Source organism: Neodiprion lecontei, chromosome 3 (genome assembly GCF_021901455.1).
Source record: "Neodiprion lecontei isolate iyNeoLeco1 chromosome 3, iyNeoLeco1.1, whole genome shotgun sequence".
Lineage (NCBI taxonomy): Eukaryota > Metazoa > Arthropoda > Insecta > Hymenoptera > Diprionidae > Neodiprion > Neodiprion lecontei.
In genome coordinates this window covers 22,685,014-22,703,199 of record NC_060262.1, presented here as the reverse complement: position 1 = coordinate 22,703,199, position 18,186 = coordinate 22,685,014, and the positions used below count along the sequence as shown (strand labels likewise).

Sequence of the window (18,186 nt, the reverse complement as noted above, 5' to 3'; positions counted from 1 at the left end):
TGATCGTCGCGTGTCTATTGGCACGTTACAAGTTACGACTGTGCAACGCACATGCTATGACGATTATGGTTACGGGAGGTAACGGCGTAACGGCGTTGCGCAAGTCATTAGTCATTTGAATCGTCGCTGCGTACTACTTCTGGACTACTTAATACGTAACTACAATCCGAACCCGATGTGCATGACGTACGTACGTGATACGAATCACGTCGTTCGATGAGCCGGCTACGATGCATGTTCCAACTGTTAACTCGTCGACTTGGCGCAACGTGAACATGATCGAAAGTGATAGTGGTTAGTGTTAAAATTTAACGCCAGGTGACTTTAGCTCACTCTGCGACGTGCGGCGAATATCGCATTACACTTACTGGGAGGATTCCTTGAGAGTTAACGACGCGTAAAACGATTCGCCAGGAGATAGGCATCCCAAGTTACACTTTACACGCGGTAAGTTCGCTGGATGTAAATTCAGTAGCCTATCTACCGGCGAATCGTTGTTCGCGTCGTTAACCCTCAAGGAACTTTTATCGCGGAAGATTGATAGTTTTTTTCTTTTTTCACGACACATGCCACCGTAATCCAAGCCTTGTAGCAAAGCATTTTCGATCACATCTTTTTTAGTCATTCCAATAATGAGAAACTTGTTACGTATGTATTATCAAAATTTCACGGAAATTTTACCTTAAACGTCGCCTTCTGTTGCCAGTTTATTGACATAAACACAAGAATTCACACGAATCGTTTGGTGAATATTTCATTATCTACGAAATGCTTCAAGAATCAAGTCCGCATCATTAAATGCGACCGACAATGAGTGGTGAATATAATATGCAAAATCACTTCCACTTCGTCATCTTCCACTTGTTATTTCGATGGGAAAACCTAAGATTCCGAGAGTAACCTTCTGAAATTGGAATTAAGAGACATTCCTTCGGCACGATTACTTTTTTGCGGTATGCATGCAAGTCTTTCAGGTGGGGGCGAAAAAAAAATATGTGCAACATTCGACGAAGTCTCGGTCAAGATCAGAAGGTCATGTTTCAGATCTGCTCATAAATTTTTGATGTAAAAGCACTGTTAAAAAAAAAAATGAAATCCAACTTTTTAACAATTTTTTTCATTTTATATGAGACAAGAATCAATTTGAAAATTCAGACGGGCCCATTACCCAGGATCTGAGGAAAATTCAGAAAAATTTAAGGAAGCATATCACAATATTTTCTATCCCTAGTAGAAGCTGGAGATTTCAATAAACAGCAAAATTTGAATTTAAGCATGATCTATAAATAGTAGCAATTACATGTATGTATAATCCAACTAGACCTTGCTCGGATTTTCGGATTTTAGAAATTGAGAGTTTCTGAAAGAGAAAATTTATTAATATTTCAGGTGGGATTGGTCGAAAGAAATGCTTTATCGAAAATATTAAAGCAGATCTGAAACACGGACTTCCGATCGTAATCAAGACTTTGGGAAATATTGATTAGAAACGTACAGGAGCTAAAGTATTTTTCATTATATAATAAATCTATTTTTTCTACCAATTGGTTCGAACAGCGTTTTGGATATGCGGATATAATATATAATCAGGTACAAAACGTGTTCACGATTCCAAAGCAATAATAAATAGCCATTATACAGTTCAAGTTTAATAAATGCAAATCATTTACAAGTTTACGTCATTTTTATTGAAAAGCCCAGCGGCAACTCTTCTACTTTCATTTCCATATCGCTGCCCATGCAGCTAATTCTCACGTACGTCTGTATCGACGCAGATCCGGACGGTTAAGCATAGAAGCGTTGCGTAAAACGTACGAGAGAAGCTTCGCGGTTTGACGTAGAAATTGGACCAGATGCCGATGGCTGTGACTAGCCACGATGAAACGTATGATTTATTAATGAACACAGCCTTGAATAACTAAACACAATTTGCAGTTAGTTAAGCCTACTGAGATTCGTTACTTTTTTACTGATTTGTTTTTTTAAATTTCTTTTACCTTAGTCAACGGGCATTTGAAAATAAGGCCGCAGAAAGTCACGCGTATATAAAACCGACGCCGAGTTATCGATTTCTATACATTACATGGGTATTTATGTCGTTGGTTATAACCGAGAGACGTTGGAGTAATTTTTATTTTCAAATCGTAATAATTTTTCTCATTCTCGACAATTGTCAGAAATTCTTATCCCAAATGTATTGTAAGTGTAAAAAATCATTACTCGTATGATTTGGTGTTTGTAAATTTGAATTTGATCCAACGCATCAGAGATATGAATTTCTCAATATTTTGCCACATTTTCACGAACATAATACAAACTGTCGATTTTCAGCGAAAAAATTGCGGGAAACGAAACGTTCAATGAACCTCTCAACAAAATATGTTTCAAATTATCCGCGATGGAGATTTTTACACTTTTCGCTTCTGATTTTTTTTTTTTTTTTTTTATTTCTCATCTGCACCGTCCAGATTTTATCGAAAATTTTTTGCACATAAAATCACGTAATTGGTAACGTTAATTTCGGAATTGTGTTGAATTTTAAATAGAGAATGATGAGAGAACTTCAAAAAGATGTCCCTACATGTTGGAAAGGATATGTTTTTATGGAAATATCAATGTGAATATCAAGTTTAACTCGATTACTAGAATACGTCAGTAAATAATAATCTGCGCCTAATTAATAAACGAGTAATACTTAGAATTTTAACCGTCGTAGATGGCAATCATTCGCGGATTTTAGCTGCGTGAGTTTTGCATGTATTGGAAATATCATGAGACGAAATAAGAAAGGATTCCTCGCACATGATTACATGGAAGAAGTTCCAATTGCGGTTCGAAGATGACTATCGTTTATTACTTTTCATTCCCGCAGCAGCCCACACCTTTTGCGCCATCTTCCTTATGTACACATCGAAGAAAGTTTAAGAGCCGTAATTCATCGCAGTCAGGATCGTATCATCGGTAGATTATTGCAGATATAGTTGTCAGCCATGTTTCCGCCGGAAATAACGCAAACAGTTGGTATTGTACCCTGCCACTTTTATTCTGCATTGGATCCTCTCGTACCGTTTACTACGAATCGAACGAGCCGTTAATAGCTTTCATTAATGTTCCAAGTTACAGTAATTTAAATCGATGGTCGTCAAGTTTCACAATTCATTTCAACTCTTGGTGGTAAACGCTTGACAGCATTGTTTACTTAGTCACCCCAAATGTTAATTACTTTTTTTTTTTTCAAATTGCGGAAATTATTTGTGTAAGTTTAATCGAGTATAGACTTATTAGACGGTGTATGCAAGTTCTGTATTCATTGGAGCTGGTTGAACTTTCGCATTCTCGATGGATTAATTATTTTAAACACCTCATTACCAAGCACATATGAATGAAGTCAATAATGACTTCAAAACCTCCATTTGCGTACCCTAGTATAATTCTCCTCGTGCGGGAAAGTGTAGTATATATATATATAATAGCAAACGTTGAACTCTAATGGCAAATATTTCTATCTATACCGAAAATTAGTTTGGGGATCTTAAAAGTGATTGGCGAGAATTTTCAACGAATTATATATCACGTTGTATAACCATCGACGTATGGTTTAGAAATTAGGAATCTCCAATTACTTGCAGGTAAGTTTTGCAGTAAAATTTATGAATTTCTTCCATTCCTTCATCATCAACGTCTACCGATGATACTTAAAATTCAATTTGCTATCCTGCAAATTATCTACTTATATGTGACTGTGTATACACGTGTATACATAGCGAGTAGCTGACGATCGAACGTTCCGACGCGAATGCGCTAAAATTCTTAAGCAAAATCAGTTGTTTCGCCAGGGCGACCAACATTTTTCAGGTTACGTACATAGCGGCAGCCTGGCATCCGAACTTATTACGGTTGGCCAACCTGACGAAACAACTGTTTTTCCTCTAAAATTTTATCGCACGCGCGTTAATCCATTCGATTCTTAGCTACTCACTCCGTACAATACATACGAAACGAATACACTATACCATGGTCAGTTTTTTTTTTTCACCTTTAAAAATTACGAACACGTCCGTCATTTCGGTCCATAAATATCGGTACGAATCGGCCTGTGCGCCTCAGAATACCAACAATATCTACGTATTATCATTTATACGTGGAACCGACGGCGATAATTAGCCGACGAATATAAAACGCAGCTGCGTATGCATGTGTAATTTGTACGCGTATGTACGTTTGGACGTGTGTGTTCGTATATAGATTCGTACATGGGCAGCCTGAAGGGAAAAGCGGCGCTTCAATTATTGTTTTCGAGACCAGCAATTTCTCGCAGGCCGCATGCATTGCAGTTTAACGAACCACCTGGGTTTCCTACTTCTCTGCAGCTACGTATCAACTGGATACGCACGGCCATACATGTAGTTGCGTGAAAGTGGCTCCCATCCGTGGAACTTGCTCTTGGCACCGGACGAACGGAGGGCGATACGTGAAGCTCGGCATGCCGGCATCGCGAACTTACAACAGTAACCGTAACCCCTGCATAGGCTGCCTGTAGCGTCACAAATCTGATTTCGCAGCTCGAGTCTCCGTTCTCGGTTTGTAGAAAATAAAGGTTTCGCAAGGATTCGTACCGTCAGCGGCTTTCGTTTCGCGTCGCAAAGTGCAGGTCTTCAAGGGTCCCGAAATACGGAAAGCGGAAGGCAAAATGAGCTGCAAAAACGTCATCCGGACGCTTTTTTTTCGTTTACACTTCTCTCGTTGGCGTTTCGGACGATTCGAGCTTCTGTGCGTGGTATTGAATTTGCACGCCTGAGTCAATGGGTGAGGATAATGATCTGGAACGATCGTGTAATAGAAGGGTCACGAATTTTCAATAACGTGAAAGTTTGTGTTACGGAATGTTGAAATGTAAACAGTCTCGATGTAGAAGAGTTAAATCGTACAAATTGCGATGTATAAAAGGCCGCCAAAACATATAGACACGTTAGAATAACATGAATAAGAATATAGCAAGACAAAATGTACAATCGTCAGAAATGATCCTAGATATCGAGCGTTTACGTACGGTTGATATATTTGTAAGGTAAGAGGGTCTCTTTAAAAATACAAACATAGAAAATACTGGAACGATAAATAAAAGATTCCATGCGAAATGGTTAGTTTCAAATCAGATCGATAAGGTTAAAAATCTAGTAGATTCGTGCGTATGTGTGTTTGCGTGTACGTGGATCAGTGTGTGCATGCAGAAAATGTTGTATCCGGAATCCGGACAAACAGCTTCATCGAATTGGATGAAAGTTGAGTGAAAAATCAAACATTTGACGAGGATGATTCATGAAACTTTTTAGATTTTTACCGCTTCTGGTTACGACATGGGGAATTTTTGAACTTTTCGATATCTCTTTTGCGTACCTTAAATTTCAGAGATTCGACACATTTTTTTTTTTGTCTTAAATATCTATCGATTTCCAGTTTCAAAATAGTAGTCGATAGTAACACCGTCCTTCGAAAAAAAATTTGACTCTATTGTCTATAGCAAAAAAACTGAGCTTTATTGTTCATTCGGCCGGTATTCTATCAGTTTGGCATCGTGGAATATTCATTTTTACAAAACGAAGTCCGTATCGATTATTGTCAACAAATGGTAATGTTGCATTGAATTTGTAGAAAATAAACTTCCGAGTCAAACGACTTATTGCGTAGTGAAATTAAACGGATCTACTAGATTTTGAAAAATTACGAAGCGATTAGAAACGAAGCATCGATGTCCAAGCTTTTGCGCGTAGTTCTTGTACTACCCATTTTTGTATTATTAAAAAGATCTTCGTACGGCTCGCGAATATAATAATAACAGTCTAACGAGAATTATAAGTTGACAAGTAATGAAAACGAAGAAAATAAACGGGTAAACCACTGCGCCGTAATTGGCTTGCCTAATTACCGCTGGAAGAAAAAAAAAAAAAAAGTGAATAAACAAAAACAGAAATGCACAGGTTCCGGAATAGAACTTGGAGGTAATAATTCCTCGTTACACTAATTCCACTTTCGTAGCAATGCCCTTACAGCGTCGCGCTTCGAGTTTCACCGTTCAGCGCCTGGATCTGTATATATGTATAATTATACATATAGAAATATGCCAGGAAAGATTAATAACATCAAGCGTATACCGCGGACATTCTATTCCTGAACTTGATAGATAAAAATATCACGTGTCTCCGTTTCTGTTGTCGTGAAAAGAAAACGGTCAATCTTACGGTTATCAGACCGTTTGTGAGATGATGAATTAGTCGCGTACTTATCTACGACTTTGTTGCATGGGAACACAAAGTTTCTCTGACATTATTCGAGATTGACGATCTCAGTCATGCTAGTTACAAAAGCATCGGGACATTGGCCATTGACCACGTGGCATTTAAGCTTTTGATCAAGCGTACACGCCTCGATTAATGGGAATTCAGAATTTCCCCAGCAGGAATGCATGGAGTGGCTTGTCTACGTTGCTAAATCGCACGCGGATTCATCACTGATCCGAGTTTCTTCAGAGATTTTAAACAACTGGCACGATTATATACGCGGTATGTTAACTTGCGGGAAATGCTTTTAAATTTCTAATATAATTGACAAAAATTCTCGTATTACCGGAAACTCTCGTTACGTTCCTTCGGAAACTTAATGCACGTAGCGCCGCACTTACACTGACGATATTTGAAATCGGGATCTCTCCTTCACTCATGCGAATGGTAAACAGTGACATGATGTAAACGGCCACTGACTCACTCGCAATTAACGCTACTAATTTTTTTTTTGCTTATCTTTCTCTCCAGCCGCAGAGTCACCGTCGATGATGACAAGCGTTTCGGAATGCTGACAATTTGAGACAATTTTTGCCCCCCCCCCCCCGAATTTTGCTCGTCTACGAAACTTAAATTGCAACAGCTCTTGGTCACAGTTATCGTTACCATTGCGATAATTCGCTGTCGGCACAACGACAAATCGACGTTGTTCAAGTTCGCAAAATGTTTAGGCGTACCTCGTTTTTCGCAATTCCAACAATATTGAAACAGTTTTTTTAACGACACCTGTTTTACTCAATTTTTCAAGTTACTGTAACAAAATGAAATTTTTCTCAGTGCACCTCGAATCGTCCAAATGGCCCGTTTCGAGATATACGCTCGTCTACCAGGCGGATTGCTTCGAGTAATTTATTACTTTCACTGAATTCCTTCGTAGGCGCGTGTACACGTGTATAGATACAGACGTTCGCGTATATAATACAAGTATTACGCGTTAATACAAGTTCGGTTTGTACACGACCGTGTAACGCGTGTACATCTGTACGTCCGTGTGCGAACGGATGGGTAAATATTTCGTATTCGTAACGGCGAAAATAGAATTAGCAGGATAATTATGCGCTATATGCGGAGGTCGCGGTTGGGTAATATTTGCCAACTCATCGTCAGACGGGGAAAAAACTATCCTCCCATAAGCTTGGCGCGTAGCTTCGCTACTCTCGCAAACTACGCTGATGCTGCTACAGCTGCTTCTGCCGTTGCAGATACTCGTTCGAACGCGAAACCACCTTTCACTGACGTGATAACAGGTAAACAAATACACTTTACTGCCTCAGTGACAGATGATGGTTTAAAAAAGCGTTGGGTTGTAAAAAAGTTCAACGGAATTCTCCTGCAATTCACCTGCATTCAACGGCGATGTAATTTCGATCGTTCATTTTGCTTAAAGTAAGTTGACGAATATATGGAAAAAAAATTTAGCTCCCGGCTGTCATTTGCAACGATAATATTTGTATACAAAAAATTTTTGCTTCCGGTTGTGCGATTTTTATTTTCTTTTTTTATTCCTGCAATGTTCAGCAACTCTTCAAAATGGATTCAAGAATTTCAAACTACTTTCAATGAATGGTTCATTCGACTCATTTAGAACGTATAATTACACAGTCTTACCTCACGAGCTACCTGCTATTTAGAATATGCTTACTTCACAGTTTTTTTTTTTCCCGGCTCACTGAATAAGTTGAATGCGAGTATATCGCGGTACCACTGATTGAAAGTGAAACTTGAATTCATTATGGGGCAGTTGAGGACGAAAGTTATCCGTATACGCAGTTGCGTATCGGTTTATGCGATTGAAGCGATACCTCGAACGGCCGCGATTATCGTTTGAGCGGTATTTCAACATACATTCTTCGCGTTAATCCACAGAAATTTAACTTGACTAATGATGGTTGAAAATTAGCAAATTTTACAATTTTCATGTTCGTACTTTTATTTTCATACGAATGAAGTCTGATCGAAAATTCCTTTTACACATTTTTAAGTGTAAAAAAGTTTTCAGCCTTTAGCTAACGATAATAACGTAGTTTCAAAGCAGTTCTTTAGATAAGGTCTTGGAAACGGTTCAATTTTGAACTTCGCTTTTTCAGGATAATTCCAATTTGAAACGAAGAGTGCGTCATAGACAGTCAAAATGCATATGTATGTTTTTGGTTGTTAGGTACTCGTCGTTGGCAAAGATAATTGATTGTGCATTTAAAATCGAATTGCAAACGTCCGAACGACGGCTATTTTGATTTAGCGTCAAGGTTTGAATTATCCTGCCGAATGTTTCGTAATTAATTTTTTCCATCGGTCTAGCTAAGTTTACTGTCTCATGCCTTACTTCACATCATAAGTAACGGTTACCGTAGTTGCCAAAAATTTTACAAATATAAGCTTTTTGTTTTTGAAAATATGCATATATTGTACCACTCCTAAACACACCAATCACGGTAAAAATCACTCGAAGCGGGTCTTTCAAGCTACTCAGGTGACTCCGTGTATCTTGTATCAGCGGTTTGTTACTGTGCTGTGAATGCCAGAGGCCCGCAAAAAGATTTCTATATAATGACATTTTCGCATTAGCGATTCAGTTGGACGAAAGTTGGTATTAATAGGTAGATTAGTATTGTCTCTCACGATTTGCGTTGTAGCAAATAAAATTATCCATACCCAAATATGGAGTGATTCATTCATTTGCCATTCATTCATTCATTCATTCATTCATTTATTCATTTATTCACTGTCATGGAACACATTAATTGTTAACAAGAATAGAGAATTTGAATTGATTCGACGATAATTCGTTTCCCATGACGAGAGGGAATTCTATCAAGTTAATTGAAGCTTGGGGAACTGGAGCGTGTATGAGAACAGAAAGAGAACCGAAGTTCCGGCGCCAATTAAATTTTAGTTACGTAAATATCGACCCTCGTACTATTAAGCAGATTTGCTGTATAAATTCTGTTTGCTCGAAATGATCTTTCGTTTGTCATTTCAAAGTCGCGCCTTGTTAATGCTATCAAGTTTCGTTAATGGAAACTGAGAAAACTTATTCAGTCCAATGAAATCATTTGTTATAGGAGTACATAAATTTCTAGTAGAATCGCATGCAACGAGAGATTTCGTTGCTCCACTTAATGTATGCACGAGTGTGCGATCCTTCGCTTTCGAGATATGAAATTTAGAATTCATCAACGTGATGAAAAATCGTATAATTCACGATGGCGAAACGAATGGTTAAAAAGCTCGATCGCGAGCCAAAACCTCTCTACATTACAAGCAATACATGTACTGAATTTCAAACAGCCTTGGGCGCAGTCGACGAACAGTGAGTATAGATTATCCCAGCATCGAGCCGAAGAAGTAGTAAAAATAATCGAAAATCTTATTTCCAGCAATCGCCTCGAAGGGACAGCTATGCTAATATTTGAAAGGGTTTCATTTTAAACATGCATCTTAAATTGAAAAATAAAAAGAAAACAGCGCGTGACCGCAGTGCTCGTAATATCTTGTTGATAACGGCGATGACTTGACAGAATCTGGCAGGAATCTTTAAAACTACAGTAGTTCTCTGTAGTTTAAATAAGACTAATCGTTTTTACAATCGTTTCGACTGCGGTTGCAAATTAATTTTCACACGGCCGATTGATAACGAGGCCTGATAAGAGAGGCGTCAACGAGACAAAATAATATGAAAAAACCGAACTAGTTGCTTTGCAGGGAAAAAATTAACGCATGTACGGTATAAAATGACAGATAAATTATTGGCAAGGATATAAATATTTACCCACAGTATCTACGCGATTTTTCATTTTGTAACTAATTTCACACACCTATTTTACAATTATGGTTTTAACTATGGAATCGTCGACAACACTACCATTTGTCTATTTAAATAAAGATTTTTAGATACATTTTTAATATCCGTTCCTATTCCAAAATCCATAATCTTTTACAGCATTTTACCTAGTCCACCAACGATGTTTACAAAACGAGAGAGATTTCTGGTTGCGGTTACTACGCAGACCTCGACTGTTTTTTTATTTTTTTTATTTTTTTTTTCCAAGTCGTGAAAAATATATTTCCGGATGCAGAATTGGAAACGCATCTTGTAACTCTGGCCAAAAAATACAGCGTGCGTTGCCATTTTCATTGTTCGTCATTCGTTTGATCTCAACCCCTTGCAGCGCAAAATCAATTTAAATTTTAAAATAAGTATCATTTAAGGACTTGTCATTAATACCTTCCGTATGGATTTTGTAGGATGTTATTTAGTTTGTTACAGAAATGTCACAGGGGGCTGCAAGGGGTCAAGGCCACACATGAATGAAAAAATGAAATAAAGTGAACAAATTATCGGCAACGGTTACTTGCGCCGCGTGACTTTCTTGTAGTTCGAAAGATATTTGAACTGTCAGTTTTAACGCCGGCTATTTCAGTACAATTTTCTAGCAACTATGAGACGTTAAACAGCGTGTAACCCAGGAGCGGCGATAATATTCGTCGGGTACGGGTGGAAAGTGTCGGAGGATCGGAAGCCCCCGGGTGGATAATTCCGAGATCTGGAGCAAAGGCAACCTTGCCTCGTAACCTTGCGCCTGAACCTTCGGGCGTCCGGCTCCGGCGTCTGCACTTTCTCCTCGTGAGCTGTTGCAGAGGCATCGCGCCTCCTTCTCCCCCCAGGACGAGCAGGCAGTCCTCGCACTTGATCACCCTCCAGGGTCGCTCAGGTGCCGCGAAGCCGACCGGACTTCCACTTCCCGACTTCCTCGGCCACCACCACCTCCAACTCCGCCTCGATCACCAGGGGAAGGAAGGCGTCTTCGCGGCTATATAACCCAGCCGTTCCGCTTATTGAACCAAGTTAAGCCAAGTTTTCCTGCGCCTAGAAAAGAAGCTCTTGCGCCGAGCCCAGTGGGCGGCAAGCTACCGACATGAGGATTCGCCCGAGATGCGCGGTTTGTTCAGTTATTAAAAAAACATACAAATATCGCGTTCGATACGTCGAATTCGGTCGTTATAGATACGAGAATTTTTAGAGCACGATGAGGGTTATTTTTTCTTTTGTCGAGACATGGCTCGGTACTTGTTCACGATCAGTTTCAGTCGAGATTCCGTTAACCGTACAACCTGTGATTCGGTTTCTTTTCATGCACCGCGTGGTTTACAAAAAAATTAGGTGAAAGTAACACCGAGACTTCCGACATGTCGGACCATCACCTTCGGTCGCACGAATTCGGCTCTTGCACACATCGGTGAAAAAGAAAGTTGATAATTGCCGATCAATTTCGGTCGAATTGCATCCGAGTTAGTGAGATAACTGATCGTGAGCGTATGATTTAGGGTCGAGTGAGAGTGGCCGGAGTAAAGTATAAAAACAAACCTTACGGCCTGATTCGCGTATCCGCTTCAGTGTCTGCCGAAATTGGCTAATTTATGATTTGGATTAACATTCTAGGTTGCACTAGTGCTACTACTGCAAGCCGTTCTTGTGGCGAGCAAGGCATTGGATCAAACTCAGCTGCAGCAACAGACACAGCAACAAACCCCGTAAGTATAAATAATCCAACCTTCGTATCGTGATTTTGTCGGTCAAAGTCAGTGCAATTACGACGGTGGCTATAGCAAACCGCAAACGTAACGACGCTGATTGTGAGCGAGATTTTCTTCCAAGAATTTCATCGTACACAAGCCGCTTGAAAAGTATAATGTGATAACGGTTGAGAGACCGTTGGACGTCTTGACCCCGAAGCGTGGTTTAATTTGATTCTCTTCAACAGTTATGGAACAGCAGTGGCACAAAAGCGATACGGTGATGGTGGCGATTTTGGAGGATACGACGAGCACGCCCAGCCGATCCACCACGAGGAGCACCACGAAGTGGAGCACCACGAAGTGGAGCACCACGAGGAGCATCACGACGACCATCATGACCACCACGATCCAGGATACTGGAAGAAGAAGTTGACCTGGAAGCTGGGCTGGAAGAAGATCTGGAAACCGGCTCAAAAACAGATATGGAAACCGGCGTGGAAGAAGATCTGGAAGCCGATATGGGAGCCGACCAAGCGAGCAGTGTGGAAGGAGATTCAGGTCCCGGCCTGGAAAAAGATTTGGAAGCCAGTGTGGAAGGAGATCCAGGTCCCGGTGTGGAAGGAGATCCAAGTGCCGGCCTGGAAGAAGGTTTGGAAACCGATTTGGAAGCCGATAAAAGTGCCGGCTTGGAAGGAGATCCAAGTCCCTGACTGGAAGAAGATATGGAAGCCGGTCTGGAAGGAGATCCAGGTTCCGGCCTGGAAGGAGATCCAAGTACCGGCATGGAAGAAGATCTGGGTACCGGAGTGGGTGAAGGTCGGAATCCCCGGAGAGCATTACCACGGCACTGACCACCACGGCTGGCAGTACACGAGCCACGATCTCTGGAAGAAGAAGCTTGTCTGGAAGCCGCTCTGGAAGAAGTACTGGAAACCGGCCAAGAAGCAGATCTGGATACCGGACAAGAAGCTGGAATGGAAGGAGGCCTGGAAGCAAGTATGGAAGCCGGCTAAGAAACAGATATGGATCGACGACAAGAAGCTCGCTTGGAAGGAGGAGTGGAAGCAGATTTGGAGGCCTGACAAGAAGCTGACCTGGGTTCCGGACAAGAAACTCGAATGGAAGGAGGCCTGGAAGCAGATATGGAGACCGGACAAGAAGCTCGAGTGGATACCGGACAAGAAACTCGCATGGAAGGAAGCCTGGAAACAGATCTGGGTCCCGGATTGGAAACAAATCTGGGTACCGGGTTGGAAGAAGATATGGAAGCCGGTCTGGATATCCGAGTGGTTCCCGAGTGAGGACCACCACGATCACCATCATCACGACGACCACGGCCATGGTTGGGCGGACAGGAAAGACACCCAGGGGCAAAATGCCCGAACAATTCCTCTCAGTCCTCAGCAGTTCGGCGCTCAGGCTGGACACCAGCAACAGCAGCTGACTGATCAGAACAAAGTGAGGTGGGATCGATCGCTCGGAAACTCGCAGCTCCAGGCATCGGTAGGGAGCCAGAGATCATCGAATCAGAACGTCGGTCAAGGCCTGAAATTCCCCAGTCGTTGAATCCTCACAAGTATATGTTTAATGTGTACAAATCAAACGTAATCACATAAGAAGCCACTGTATATATTAATATTAGGTCGATTAATTAAGGTACCGCTCGAGCGTTTGCTGCTACTTGACTGATGCACCCCTGAGTAGATATTACATATACATATATATATATATATGTATATACATGTGTGTATACTAAGGTTTTGTTTTAGTTGTGCGTTAATTTTTGATACTGTTGTTGTTATCATTATTGTTAACTAATTTCACTCATGAATAAAGATATATGATTATCTCGTTAAACGATTCCTTGTTCTGTTAATACGAACTCCTACGCGCATTCGCCCAACGTTTTATATCACTAATAATATAATAAACATCGAGTAGACGCGTTGATTTAGGCGGATATACGACACGCGACGAGAAGACCGAGAAGTGACGCAACTCTGTGCCGCCTGATCGCGGAAATCCTGGTCTAAGAAATGGAGATTGAAGTTAAAGAATAAGGAAAAAAAAAAAAAATGAAAAAAAAAAAAACTCGCAACAGAAATCGGAGAAAGTAGAACTGTGTAGGAGGAAAGATGCGAGCTAGCCTTGGGTCTGCCTGTAGGGAAAGAGAAAGTTGCTCGGACGATCTAGAGTGGTAATGGCACATATTCGGTTCGACGTTGCGACCGGCGCATAAACGTTGCACACATACTTGCGCGTTGCTGATGTTAACTTATGCACCCGCAACCGCATTTGCGCGATTATACGGAACGAGCAGAACTGCCGATCGGTGAATAGATCGAGCACCGTTGCCACCCACGCGTCGATTAGATCGTTTATAAAAATGTGCGAAAGTGCCGCATCACGCAGGATCGAATAATGCTGCAGCACGGTTCTGACTTTATGGGGACACCGTTTATTCAAGCGCATTCGCTGGTGGCTATCGACGTATGTTTCGTTACACGTTTAGAAATCACAACCGAGGTGATAAAACGGATTTATGTTCAAGATCTCGAATGCACAACATTTTGTCGTTAAACAGTGTATGGGAACGATGAGTAGACAGTTTTCGCTCTGATAAATGAATTCGTGACCGACGGGTCAATGGCGAACAAACGATTACTAATAAATGGTTATGAAGTTGAATAATTTCATAAGATTTTGAAAATGTAGCTTCAAAATATCATCAAAAATTATCGACAGACATTTTTTTTTTTTTGACACTTGTCGTCACCTCGATCGAAGGGACCAAACTTCTTCGATTCTTTTTCAGAAACACTTCTACGTGGTTACCCAGTTCGCATACATAATGAAAGCTAATCGTAAAAGATGAACTAAAAATGACATTGAATACCAAGTTAAATAAGAGTTAAAAAAAAATCATAGATTTATCTATAAATGAGAAACAAAATATTTAGAACAGAATCTGAAAATAAACAAATCAACTGTAAAAAATCTAATCGTTCGTTTAGAAATGGTATAAATTTGTCGGTAAAACATTGAAAATCGATTTATTTCCGCTAGGACCTGAAATTCAAATTAATCAGGATATGGCAATTTTTCAAAAATCCTGCAAGTTTCAGATTTTTTCACCGAGCCATTTCCAAGATCATCGCCTGAGTTTATGGGACAGACCGATAGACCGACATTTCTTTAAAAACCTGTTTTTCGGGTTCTAGAGATTCGAAAACGTAAAAGATTCGTTGAAGTTAGAAAAAGTCATTTTCGAGCCAATACTTTGCTTGTATCATTAAAATTGATGACAAGTAACAGACTATTTCTGATGGAGAAAGTGTTGTACACAAATACAAGCGATCCGATTTTGTAACGGGCTCGTATAGAGAAGCCGATCGTACATATCGCGGCTTCTGACGAGTGAAATATTATATAAGGGAATACCTGTAAGGGAAAATTGACAACGAAGAAGGAAAGGAAGACTCTAGTTTCCCTCTTACAAAAAAGTTATAATTGCTTCAATCCGAATTGAAAAATCGGATTAACTATGATTCGGGTTCGCGATGAAATTCAGCCAGCGGTCCGTTCAAAGGTTGACGATGATGGATTTGCGTTGAAAAATTGAAGTCGAGAAAATCAACCGTACGTACAAGAGTCAAGGTGATGGTACTCGTATTTCATAATAGCGAAGTCGTCGCCGTGTAAGTTGTGGCGACAACAACAACACAAATAGCCTCGGGATATCATGAAGTGATTTTCGCCATGTGGGGTATTGAATAAGGTGAAATCATTTGACAATGAGTAATATATAACCCTATCCACGCGATCAGCCAGTTGTAAACGAAGAAACGTGATATAACATGTCGGAATTGGCGAGTCAATGGTGAACTACTGGCGAAGGTAAAAATGTCGAAGGTTCCGAAAAGAAAAAAGCCACAATGCAGAATTTTCAAAGACGCAAAAATATATTTCACAGAATTTGAAAATGTGTAATGTCAAAATATACTAAATATGTACACAAGCTGGAATATACGAATATAGAAATGTCAGGGCACAGAGAGCCGAAGTATGGAATGGCGTCAAAACAAAAGACAATCGTGAGTTTTCCATACTTCGATTTTTGACATTTTAAAACTCGTTTAAACCCATTGTCGTATACATTTGAAAACTAGATATCGTGACCTTTCTATTTCCTAACCTATCCGCCGATTCCGAGATAATTCTACTACGGCAAAAATTCTTGCACTTTTCTCAGAAAATTACGATGATTTTCTAGAGGATTGGCAATGCGATCACGGTTTTTCAACCGTAGAAATTATTATCCTCACCGCGGAAATTAAGCAGGTAGGTATTTTGACAGAGGTGAATAGCAATTAGAAAGCCCTTGGAGGCAACGACCTAATAACCGGCAAATCCATCCCTCTCCAAATTGTACGTGTTAACGCTCATAACTGACCGGCGTGGGCGCTAGCCAATGAATTTCAATGTTCACAATATTAATACAATGCATGCGTAGTTGACGTACCTACCGTCTTTCACCTCCGATTTGTAAACCACACGACACATTGCGTTGGAAAAATTCTTTCATTTTCACTTTCCTAACCTCCACTATGCGTATTACGATCACCGAAATAGTGGAACGCGCCGCTTGTCGACAGACAATCATCCGCAAACCGGAGTAACTCAAAAACCGGACCTTTCTATATTCGAGAGAAACATTCGAAGATCGAACTGAAAGAATTTAACAAATGTATGTACATACAAGGTTTAAACTGTACCTGTATATCTGGCGAAAAACACGAAGCAGCCCTTCGGTCAGGATCTAGACATCAGCACGATGCGAATCACAAAGATTTGAACAATCTCGACTCATATTCGAACAATGCGACGGTAATTGCACCGTATATTCTCCCACTTACGAAATTCACTGAGAACGTGCCAAAGGATTTGGACTAGGAAATAGTTTTGTAAACAGGATTAGTACCGATTATTACCGCTCGCAGCGCTCACATCGCGTCATCTCGAAACATCGACATTGAGATATGCGAGAGCAGGCCAAAAATGTATCCGCCGAATAGAAAGAGAATTATTTCATACATTATTGTTTACTTTGGGAACACACGGTCCATTCTCTATATGTCGATGGCTCTAAACCATGTCGAGTCTCTTTACACACACGCATCGTGACAAGGACGAAAGTATTGAATGTAGGGAATTTCATGGCGGTATATCTACTTTGGGTAGACTCCCGAAAATTCTACAAACACATCGAGATTCGTAATTACCTATACAAATATTCGATTGCTCTGGGCTTTCGCCTGCGGCACACGCTATTTCACCCGGGAGGTGTAACCGTTTTGCAAAAGAAATTATCTAATAAGTGTTGCAAAACAAATGTACTCGTACTTTCTTATAACGAGAAATATACCTGCGGACTGATTTTCCGATGATTAGTATTTCTCAATTCGAGACAAAGTCGTGTCCTCGTATTCATACCGCTTATGGTGATAATTATAGCTTTAGTATTTAGCAAAGAACATAACAGTTTATGTTGAATTTCTCACATTTGTGCTGGTTCTGCAGCTGAGAGATGTGACGCAGAGAGAGATTTTGAAAAACGAATATACAAAGTCTCGCGGCTCAACTGATGATGATTTAACACCATCGACATTTCGGCATCTGCTAGAATGAACTGCAAGCCGTATAATTTTCTTACGAAACGATCATTGTCAGAGAAAATTTCTGTTAAGCATGTTGGTGTGTGAAAAAAAAGAAAATTTCACCACTTCATAATCGAACGAGTTTCACATCGAACATTTCTCTTAGCATGACGTACGAAAATTATACAACTCGTTAAAGTTTAGTTCGGCAGATACAGAAATCTTGAAGGGCATTTTCGTTTTAGGAAATATTTCACTTTTTCAAACACGTACCTGAAGTTGTACGAAAAAACGAGAGGAAACGAAAATGTTCCGTACAATTCGTGATCAATTAAACTTTCGATAAGAAGTATATGGGAAAAAAAAAAAAAAACGACAACTAATTACAATTACGTCTTTACTGAAACGAGTTTCAAATACCGTTATGCAGCTGATGAAACTTTTCCGATGGAGTTTCGGGAACGCTCTGTAGACCTTCACCTCATGAATGTAAATTCCTTGACCTTCTCAAGTTAAGGCTTAAAACCCGTTGCAACCCGTTGATCCCAAAGCATGAGAGCCCAGTTACGCATCACTCTTCCTTGAGACGATACCAAAGTCTACAGTGCGTGTCATAGATCTTTGCCAGTAGTGCATGGAACAGAATTGATCTTTTATCTACATCTGTAGTTAAC

At 40.2% G+C, this 18,186-nt stretch overlaps 2 protein-coding genes across 3 annotated transcripts in view; one reads left to right on the top strand and one right to left on the bottom strand.

Moving 5' to 3' along the window:
• Positions 1-18,186, bottom strand: part of LOC107224047 (retinoid-inducible serine carboxypeptidase) — a 53,982-nt gene that overhangs the window by 34,530 nt on the left and 1,266 nt on the right. The window contains exon 4 of one of the 2 annotated variants that reach the window (XM_046733355.1): positions 17,933-18,131. The gene's annotated coding sequence lies outside the window, so the exon portion shown is untranslated. Of the gene's footprint in view, positions 1-16,630; positions 16,787-17,932; positions 18,132-18,186 lie in introns of those variants that run through there. The other variant, XM_046733356.1, reaches the window with a different exon arrangement.
• Positions 11,150-13,712, top strand: LOC107224052. The gene is made up of 3 exons (XM_015663964.2): positions 11,150-11,278; positions 11,779-11,870; positions 12,101-13,712. Exons 1-3 carry the CDS (start codon positions 11,255-11,257, stop codon positions 13,419-13,421), a joined length of 1,437 nt encoding a protein of 478 aa, XP_015519450.1. The 5' UTR covers positions 11,150-11,254; the 3' UTR covers positions 13,422-13,712.

Bases quoted from the DNA above. Each gene is read 5' to 3' on its own strand.
- LOC107224052 (XM_015663964.2), top strand. From the start codon at position 11,255: ATGAGGATTCGCCCGAGATGCGCG. The intron at 11,279-11,778 runs GTTTGTTCAGTT...TTAACATTCTAG, and splicing joins GGATTCGCCCGAGATGCGCG to GTTGCACTAGTGCTACTACT. The intron at 11,871-12,100 runs GTAAGTATAAAT...TCTCTTCAACAG, and splicing joins CAGACACAGCAACAAACCCC to TTATGGAACAGCAGTGGCAC.